Source organism: Manihot esculenta, chromosome 15 (assembly GCF_001659605.2).
Source record: "Manihot esculenta cultivar AM560-2 chromosome 15, M.esculenta_v8, whole genome shotgun sequence".
In the NCBI taxonomy this organism is placed as follows: domain Eukaryota; kingdom Viridiplantae; phylum Streptophyta; class Magnoliopsida; order Malpighiales; family Euphorbiaceae; genus Manihot; species Manihot esculenta.
In genome coordinates, this window is record NC_035175.2 from 2,093,047 (window position 1) to 2,103,362 (window position 10,316).

Here is a 10,316-nt window from a genome sequence, read left to right on the forward strand (position 1 = left end):
CCAGATCGGATCCGTCCAATTCCCCAAATCTGGTTGCTTTCACGTGGACCCTCTTGTCTTTTTTGGAGATATATTGTAATTTAATCTTTATTAATAATTAAATCTGAGGATTAAAAAATAAGAAAGAAAAGAAAATAAAGAAACGTGGAACCGAAATAATGAATTTGACCGGTCGGAACGATATTTTCTGCGGTCACCTAGATTCCTTGTGAACGTTAAGTTGCTTTTACCAAGGTCTCGGTTACCGGCTATAGCCAGTCACGACATCACCTTGGGAAATTCAAGGGCTATAATTATTTTTTCTTTTGTTTCAACTTGATCGCGATTCGTGTAACCTTCTCACTGTTTGCATGGTATGGTAGGATTTTAATATTTAACTAATTTGGCAAGTAATTATTTTTTATTTATTGTCTCAACAAAATTCAGATGAGTTTCAAACCTTTAAATCGCTGAAGCATATCAAGTTAAATTATTCTTGTTATAATAATAATAATAATAATAATAATAAATAATCAAGTAGGCAGTATCGAGGGATGAACCTGGAAGCCTGAGGTTGGAGACAAAATATGACACGTGGCGATATTATGCAGAAAAGTTAATAGTGCACGGAGGCTAGATGTTGGAACGGTCCAGATTGTGCCATGCTGGTTTTGGTTAGTATCATCCGTTGGATTCAGCTTTCATCGAACGTCTCAGATGAATTTACATGTATTGTAGCAAACAATCGTGGCCGTCCAACTGGGGCGAGAGTGGGTTTGGCTGAAAGTGAAATAGCTGAAAAGATGAGAGAAGAAGATGTGAGCACAAAAAAAGGAGAGAGGAAGATTTGAAGAGAAAGAGAGAGGGGCAAGGGGCGTAGGGAGAGGATAAGTGAAAGCAAAAAATCTTTCAACTCTTATTTGTTGAATATCGTTTATTATACGGGGATAAGAAAGCTTAATACAGTTCTCAATCTGCAATTCCGGTGACCTACTTTATGTTTCCGGCTAACAATGCTTGGTTCCGGTGATGAGAGATCAAAATAATACCATTCTGTCAACAACGGATTTTTTCTTTCAAAAACTAAAACAGAGATGGAGAGAAATAGAGAAGCTAGAAGAGTAAGTATGGCCGCTACCAATGGTTTAGCACCTAGAAGACGACATAGAAGCGGCGGCATAAGAGATTCTCCAGGTTCAAAATTTTTATCAGATCTAGCTCTTTGATTAAGATGAAAAGCTGTCCTCTCAATTAACTTTTGCTGGGCTATTGTGTCATTGCAGAGAATGATGGGCCGGTGGAGTTGCAGGAAACGGCGAGGCTGCGAGATCGAGTGGCTGGGAAAAAGGATCGAGATCGGGATAGAGAGAGAGAGCGAGACCGAGACCGTGACCGTGACCGGGAACGTGACAGAGAGAGGGACAGGGACAGAGACAGGGACAGAGATCGGATGGGCAGTAGGGGCAAGAGAAGAAGAGGAGACAGGTTGATGCACGGGAGCAATAGGGAAGAAGGTGGCGATGAGAGCTCAGAGGAGAGTGTAAATGACGATGAGGACGATGAAGATGATGATGGAGGTGGTGTAGGTAGCTCCATGAGGATGCTTCCACCAAATCCTTCATCGCTATCTTCATCTTCTATGTCGAATCATCACCATCGGAAAAGCTTGCCACCGCCAGCGAAAGTTTTGAGAGCCGCGCCGGCGACGGCCCTATGGAAGGCACCCGATGAGATGATTGGCGTGTCGGTTCCTAGAAAAGCTCGGTCAGGTTGAGATATGGAAGAGATTTAAATAGAAAAAATGTTGATTTTAGTGGATGCGTAAATTTTCTATATTCTACCTTTTGATTGGTAGATTTAAGACTATTGAGGTGATTTTTCTGCTGTTTTATTTTGCAGCCTCTACTAAGAGGTCCCATGAATGGGCTTCAAGTTGTGGAGTAGGTACTGAGCAAATTCACCGGCAAGCTTCCACATCTCCGGTGAGATCCAGTGGACCAAGCGTTGCAGCGATGTTGGCTTCGGCGTCCGCCTCCCCTGCTCCAGTCTCGCCGTCTTCTTCTAATGCTTCGATTAAGAAGAAGATGGTGAGTCCTGGATATCTCATTATCTGGCATCTATGCTCTTGATGCCTGGATTTTGATTTTTTTTTTTCTTTCTTCTTCTTTTCAGTGAGTAACGATTATTTTTGCCATTGTAGAAGCCTAATGGGCCGAAGCAGAGACCACCAAAATCTTCTACCAAGTTTACTTCCTCAGCTCAGGAGGAGATTGAAATTGAGATCGCTGAGGTTTTGTATGGATTAATGAGGCAGCCTCAAGTACCTACAAAACAAGAGATTCTTGTAAATGATTCCATTAAGTTTGATTCAAGGGAAGTGAGCAACCATAAGTCAAACGGTGATGCCAAATCCAGAGTTTCATCACCGATCTCCAACTCACCTTCCACCGTACCTCATTCTTCTCCAATTCCCCCAACTAATTCTAGCTCATCTGCCACTCTCATGTCTGCAACAGGTAGAGTTGCTTCAGCGATTGAGCCATCCAAAGCTCAAGCTGACTCATTTTCTTGACTCTTCCTGCCAATGCTCTCATTAGTTGCTAAGAAACCGTAAAAGGGGAAAATTTAGAATCGGAGCAAGATTCAGTATTTAAATTTCGTCTTTCATGCAGCAATTTGGGACTTAGGGACTTCGCTGATTTTTTCGTATATTTTTTAACACAAATATGCAGCGCCAAGGAGAAAAAAGCCGCGACCAGTCAAGTACGACGACGAGAATCCATCGGTTTATCCTGCGCGGAATAGTTCCATTTCGTCGACAATCAAGGTAGATATCGACCAGCCTCCCAAAATCGAAACTTGTTCTCCCAACTTGGATAAGAATTCAGGATCGGCAGCTGAAAATGGCGTGATTCTGCATGATACCACAACTAGTCAAGCTGTGCCGGTTTCTACAGAATCACAGCCGCAGCAGCAGGAGCAAGTGATGCCTGAGAGTAATTCGTTGTTGGATTCGAAGCCCTCTGTGCAAGAATCGGAGAGTAGGGATTTAGCTGTAAGCAAAGAGAAGCCTCAATCGCCAAAGGGGGAATTTTCTCATGCTGGTCTTAGATTGGATGATGATCGTGAGAGAGTGACAGCGACTAAAGCGTGAGTGTCGAAAAATTAATGTCTTTGTTGTTAATTTCATTTTCTCAGTAATTTCGAAGGATGGGCTTTGATTTTTCTTTTTCTTTTATTTTTTTTTTGGGGGGGGGGTTTAATTTCAGGATTTTGACGGTTTCTGATATTGAAACCCAGCGAGAAGAGAAGTTCCAGATAGATCTGATGGTAGGAACTGTTTAAAATTCTCAGCATGAATTTTCTTTCTGTGCAATTCTGAAGGTCTTCTATGTTTTTCTTCTTGAATTTTGGTTACAGGCTCCACCTCCAGTAAGATCATCTCCAGAAAGGGACAGTGAGGTTGTTTCTGTGACTGTAGATCCTAAACCTGTAATCACAGATTTGGAAACGGTGAATTGGCCCCACCTTTTGTGTCTAATTTATCATTAAACAGTCCTGTTTGGTATGGTGGATTATGTGCCATTAATGGCGTTGATTAGTTGCTTCATGTGCAGGAAATGAAACCGGCGGTTAAAGGAGAAGATAAGGCAGTGAAAATGGGAAAAGATGTGATCGAGGAACTGGAGGAGAAAAAGACAAAAATATTAGCCGAAGAAATTGAATCACATAAGCCAAATGTTATTGTTAATAAAGAGAGGAATATTGATCTGCATCTTGATTTAGAGAAATCTGATAAAGATAATGGCGTCGTTGCCGGAAGTGGTAGCAAGGCCCACCAACTTGTTCAGAAACAACCGCAGCAGCAGCAACCAAGCACCAACAAAGCTGGTAATTGGTGTTTTGTTTAGATATTTTTTCCTTGTAGAGAATATTCTGTTCTCATGAAATATTTTCAAACTGGATTGCTGATCTAGTTTCTTTTTCTTCTTATCCCAGCTCAATCAAATTCTCTTCCTCTACCCATATCAATGGCTAACTGGCCGGGTGGGCTTCCTCATATGGGGTATGATCGGGTTTTTTTGGCTCTGCTTCTTTTGATCTTTTCCTCTTTCAGTTCCTACTCCATCAATGCTTTAGATTCTCTTCTCTGGGGATTGACACTTGTGAAATAAGCAGATATATGGCACCTCTACAAGGAGTAATATCCATGGATGGAAGCGCTGTAACTTCTGCAGCTATACAGGTAACACTCCTTGTTTCTTTTTACTGAAGTCTTGGGTTTTTTCTTTGAATCTTCTCACATATATGGTCTTTCTCAATTTTTTTTTCTCATCTACAAATTTTGTAGCCGCCACATTTGCTTTTTGGTCAACCAAGGCCGAAGAGGTGTGCAACACATTTCTACATTGCTAGGAATATTCATTATCACCAACAATTTACAAGGATGAATCCTTTCTGGCCAGCGGCAGCTGGTTCTGCTTTACAATTTGGGGCAAAGGCCTGCAATGTCAATGTGGTGCCATCAACAGATTTGCATGCCAGTAAGGGTATGAGTTCTGTGCAAGACAAGGGTAATAGTCTGGCAATCTTTCCTGGTCATACTGGGAAAGAGAAGAGCTCTCAAACTTCAAACGTTGTAGACACTGCACAGAGAAAGCAGATTTTGCTTCAGCAACCTCTAGCCCCAGGAGCACCTAGCAATATCTTGGTAAGCTTTCCTTTCTCAGTTGACATATTTTTAACAGAAGGGTTGAATTTTTTTTTTTTATAACTATCGCTTTACCTTTTTGTTGATTTTCAGCATGGGCCTGCCTTCATCTTCCCTTTGAACCAACAGCAGGCAGCAGCAGCTGCAGCTGTTTCTGTCCGTCCTGGGCCATTAAAGTCTCCGATGGCAGGTACCACAGCTTCATCAAGCGCCTCTAATTCTGCCTCTATCAGTGCTGCCACGACTGCTGTTGCTGGTGCCACAACAATGAGCTTCAACTACCCAAATATTTCAGGCAATGAACCCCAGTACTTGGCAATTTTGCAGAACAGTCCCTATCCAATCCCAATTCCTGCTCATGTAGGGGCGACGACAGCTTATAGAGGAACCGCTCCTCAGCCGATGCCTTTCTTCAATGGTTCTTTTTATTCCTCGCAAATGATCCATCCTCAGCTTCAGCAACAGCAGCCACCAATACCGCACTCTCAACAAGGCCAACAGGTTCATCAGAACTCTAGCATTTCTAGTGGTTCCTCATCATCACAGAAGCATTTGCAGAACCAGCAGCAGAGGCCACATGGTAGTGGCATTAATAGTGGTAGTGGAAATTTACAGGGCTTTCCCAATTTGAAAAACCAGCCACCGCAGTCATCCCAGATTCAACAGCGGCAGCAGATGCAGAACCAGAATGTCCCTCATCAAGCTCGTCAACTTGACAGTGAATTAGGTGGTGAAGATAGCCCTTCCACTGCTGATAGTCGAGTCTCTCGTGCGAACATGAGTATTTATGGTCAGAATTTCGGAATGCCCATGCACCCACCAAACTTTGCTTTAATGACTGCATCAACAGTGGGAGGTGCCACTGCAAGTGGCAATCCGGGTGAAAAGAAGCAGCAGCAGTCACAGCCTCAGAGTTCAAAGGTTGGGATTGAACCTTCTCAGGCTTTTGCCATGTCATTTGCCTCCATTAATGGAGCTGCTACTTCTTCCAGTCTTGATATTTCATCAACTGCACAAAATCACGCAATCCTGCAAAGTCTCCCGGAGGCTGCGAGGCATGGATATCACTTCATGGCAGCTGCTGCAGTTGCCCAAGCAGCACAGCAGAAGAAGAATTACCGTGTTTCTGAAGAAGGGAAAACCGGTGGAGCTGATGGTTCAAATGTGGAAGAGGAGAGAAAGGTCATACCTGGAGGAAAGGCTCAGTTGAATTCTGGGCAATCAATTGCCTTTACCCGGCCTGATTTAACAGATACATCTGGTTCCACAATTCCTGGAAATACTGTGATTGATAGCTCAGTGCGAACTCTTAATCTTGGGTCTGCTTCTGCACGGGCCACTGGTTCTGTCATGCCAAGCTCTATCAGCACTATAAGTGCTTCTAATGTGCAACAACTGCAACGGAATCAGCAGCAGCAACAGCAGCAAATGATTCAGCTTCAAAAGCACCAACAATTTGCCGCTGCAGCAGCTGCTTCTTCTCGGAGCAAAACACCAGCAACAGTTAATGGAAGTGTGTACACAGATCACATTTCTTCGTCTTCCTCAATGGCTGGCAAGTTCCCTAATTCATTATCCGGATTTCCTTCCATTCTTGTCCAGAGCGGCAGTAGTCCAGCTCATTCTCCGCAGTGGAAGAATTCTGTTAGGACCACCACTTCCCAAGTTCCTTCCCCATCTCTTTCCTCCACTTCATCATCCTTAAAAAACCTTCCCCAACAGCAAGGCCGTGTCCAGCAAGGCCATGCACAGATATCATTTGCATCCAACCCAAAACCATCAGCTGCCCCTCAAGGGCAATCAGCTCCAAGTAGTACCCAATCTCCTTCTCCTCCGGTGGTAGTTGGCTCTCCAACAACTTCCTCAATCTCTAAGAGTGCTGGCGGGAGCCCAAGGACAACATCCACTTCCACAACTAACAAAGGAGCGCAATCATCTACTCTGTCATCCCAGCAGGGCAAGAACTCATCAGGGCCCACACAAAAATCATCTCCCGTTGGTGGGAAAAATATTCCTTCAATTCTTGGCCATCCCCATAATTCCCCCTCTACAGCTAGCTCCGCTACCAAGTCTCAGTTGACACCGCAGCAGCAGCAGCAACTACATGCATTGCAGCAGACCCAGATGCTATACAATGGAAGTTATATGCAAGCCCAGGCTCAACATGCTGCAAATTCAACACATGCAACATCAGTAGCAAGTGGACATTATTTCCAAAGACATCGCAGTGATCAGCAGCAACAGCCACAGGTCTCATCAACTGGGATGTTGTGTTCTCCTGTGATAGTTCCCAACACCATCACTACTGATCCTGCAAAGGCAGTAGCTGCTGCAACTGCAGCGAGCAATATGAAAGGTGGTGGCTTACCTCCACAAGGTCTTCATTTTTCTGCTGCACAGTCCTCTGGGAAGCCACATCTTGTACCTGCTGGGTTCCCTTATGTTCATGCTGTTCAGGTGAAGCCAGCAGAGCAGAAACAACCTGCTGCAGAGTAGAATCGTGTCTCATGTATTTAACTTGGCAATCCCCAACACAGGAAGCTATGAGAGCAAGTGAAGCTGAACAATTGGTGGATGGGGATTGTGCACCACCCTGTGGTAATGAAAAGAAATGAGAGAAGTGATGAATGTTCAAGGAAGCATGCCTTCGGATTAGATCCACATTTTTGAGACAGTGGAAGGGGACACGCATCTCGCAAATTTGTGCCTTGCTTGAATGTCCAGAGATCTCCGTATGTTTGTGTTAATAGGCTGAAGTGGTTTAAGTCTTCAGCTTTCTAATGAAAATTCAATTTATTTGGTGGCAAAGGTTCTGGACAGTGAAACCAAGGGAAAGGTTTGCCAGCAAGTGTTTTTGTATGGTTCAAGAGGTAATATTCAGATGATTGTGAAGATTGAGAAGAAGGGTAAGAGAAAAAGGATCTATTACCTTTCTCCTTTTTGGGATAGCAATGGAGGATTTTTCACTCTTATTAGATTTTTCTCTTTTTCTGGGGCTCTGGGTCTAATTTTATTTTCCAGAAAGAACAGTAGACTATATCTTTGAACATATATATATATATATATATATATATGCAATGGAGGGGTGTGTATGTATATGTCTGGCACATATAAAGAGTAAACCCTCTCAGTTTTTTTTTTTTTAATTGAAAGAATATCTTTCTTTATTGGTTCTTTTGATGCCATCACCATGTATTTCTTTCCTCGTTCTGCCCAGTTCCAGTTTTAGTGGTGGGAAAGACTAAAGAGATGCAGAAATTAATAGCAAAAAGGGTTGGTTCCAACTTTGAGTCGTGGAATGGAGAATAGACTTTGAAGGGGCAGTAGTACTCCACTCAATTTTGCTAGGAATTTTTTTAAATAAAAATTATAATTATTATTTTTTTGTCCATGCGGGCCAATGCAAACTTCCCCACTTTGTTCTTTAGTGTGTAAATATATATACATGGAGATAGATACTGTCTCTCCTTTGACAAAAGTGGGTTGTTGAAAAGTGTCTTTATTTTCATATTTATACCTTCAATTTTTAATTTTAAATTAAAAAATTTATTTTTTAATTTTATTATAATTATAATAATTTTTTAAATTAATTTTAACCATATTTATATTTAAATTGAGTTATATAGGACATTCTATATAATTATTTTTATTGTATAAATAATTTAATCAATTTGAATTAAATTTTAATTAAAATTTTAAACTTTTAATTATCTAAATTTCTTAGTTAAAATTTTTATTGAAGTATGAAAAAATTGATATTTTTTACTTAAGATTTTTATTTAAGTATAAAAAAATTGAGTATATCAATTATATGATTAAGAAATTTTATATAATTAAGAATTTAAAATTTTAATTAAAATTTAATTTCAGCTAATTAAATTATTTATATGATAAAATAATGAGCTGTATAAAATTATAATAAATTTAAAAATTAAGATTTTTTTTTATTCAAAAAAAAAAAAGATTTTTTTAATTTAAAATTAAAAATTTAAATTATAAATATAAAACTTTGTAAAATTGGTGTTTTTTTTCTTAAAATGTGATCGCTTTATTTTTTACTATTTTATTTTTTATTATATATCCATGCTCTCTCTTTTTTTTTAGAGAGAAACTCTCTCATTTCTCTTTATTTTTCTATGTTTGAGGAATTGTTGGTGTGTTTTGCGCTCTCTAAATAAAGACAACTTTTTCTTTTTTTATATAGGGAAATTTACTTTTTAGTCCCTGAGGTTTAACGTAATTAACACTTCTGTCCCTCTATTTTGGCGACCCAACACTTTTGGTCAAAGAGTCAAAAGAAGAAGAAGAAGAAGAAGAAGAAGAAGAAGAAGTTGCAGAAAAAGGAGGAAGAAGAAGAAGTTGCAGAAAAAGGAGGAAGAAGAAGAAGTTGCAGAAAAAGGAGGAAGAAGAAGAAGTTGCAGAAAAAGGAGGAAGAAGAAGAAGTTGCAGAAAAAGGAGGAAGAAGAAGAAGTTGCAGAAAAAGGAGGAAGAAGAAGAAGTTGCAGAAAAAGGAGGAAGAAGAAGGTTAATTTTGTCAATTCACGTGTCCCAAACGGCTATTTTGGACGGAAGGTAAGTGTTGGGTCGCCAAAATAGAGGGACAGAAGTGTTAATTACGTTAAACCTCAGGGACTACAAAGTAATTTTCCCTTTTATATATATAAAAAAGTAGATTTGGTATTTTTCTACCTTTTTCTGGAATTTTTGTAAACAAATAATTATTGTTTTTATTAGTTCTTAACGTATCAATGCTTAGAGTGAGGATGCTTTTATGAATCTGCCTTCAGTTTTCTCTTATTCTCTGTTTGTCTTTTCTTTTTCATGCACTGTCTTCTATAGTTGAATTTGGAGTTTTCCTTAATCAATCGGATGCATTGAAAAATGGATTGTGTTGACTTAGATAACTTTCTTCCCTTCCAACACCCTCTATGCGTATTGAGTTTCTTCCTTTCTCACTCATTAGCTACCGGTGTATCTTAGGGCTCGTTAGCCTTTTCTCTCTCTTGCTAAACAACTGAACCTCGAAGTCAAAGGGTGTCAATGAGCTCTCTCCTCATCTCCTTTCCTAAGCTTAGCTAAAGATTCTCGACCATGTGCTTATTGTTTTAGCTGTTTTCTGAACTTCGTAATCTCTATGGAGCTCAAGAATGTGTGTCGATGACTTGGTATTTTTCCATCCGATATGATCTCAAGAGATAACAATAGTAAATTCTTTTAGAGATTCTCATGTTTGCCAGCTAAAGCTTCATTGTATCATAGACTGACCTTAGTTTTCTTGGTCTTGGGTTTTATCTTAGGTTTTTGAAGCATATAGTTTGTTGGGGTTGGATCTTTTTTTAGCCCAAGTGCTTAATGTATTTAATGAATTATTGGCTATTTTAATATATGATTATCTTTTGATAAAAAAATCTTTATTACAAAATAAATCCCTCTTATTATAAGATCTGCTCTTGGCATTTGTTTTTTCTTATTTTGGTGGTAGATCTAGTGAAATTTGGATGGTGTTCTTACAGAATTATTGCTTTTTTGCTAGAGTTCCTTAGGTTGTATTCTTTAAGGGTTGCGTATAGGTTTAGCAGTTCACTATTTATTTCAATAGATTAAGATTTGGAGGTAGTTGCTTACA

At 39.9% G+C, this 10,316-nt stretch overlaps 1 protein-coding gene across 4 annotated transcripts; it reads left to right on the plus strand.

The window, feature by feature from the left end:
* Nucleotides 1–787: 787 nt before the first annotated feature.
* LOC110601705 (protein TIME FOR COFFEE) lies at nucleotides 788–7,974 on the plus strand. Of its 4 annotated transcripts, none has more exons than XM_021738947.2 (12): nucleotides 788–1,173; nucleotides 1,263–1,748; nucleotides 1,879–2,066; nucleotides 2,183–2,495; nucleotides 2,712–3,129; nucleotides 3,249–3,309; nucleotides 3,400–3,492; nucleotides 3,582–3,870; nucleotides 3,979–4,045; nucleotides 4,159–4,225; nucleotides 4,331–4,690; nucleotides 4,784–7,974. In XM_021738947.2, exons 1-12 carry the CDS (start codon nucleotides 1,074–1,076, stop codon nucleotides 7,184–7,186), a joined length of 4,845 nt encoding a protein of 1,614 aa, XP_021594639.1. In that variant the 5' UTR covers nucleotides 788–1,073; the 3' UTR covers nucleotides 7,187–7,974. The 4 variants fall into 4 exon arrangements, with proteins under 4 accessions (XP_021594639.1, XP_021594638.1, XP_021594640.1 ...); XM_021738946.2 differs by having other exon boundaries at nucleotides 789–1,173; nucleotides 2,180–2,495; XM_021738948.2 differs by having other exon boundaries at nucleotides 789–1,173; nucleotides 2,180–2,495; nucleotides 3,597–3,870.
* The last annotated feature ends 2,342 nt before the right edge of the window (nucleotides 7,975–10,316 follow it).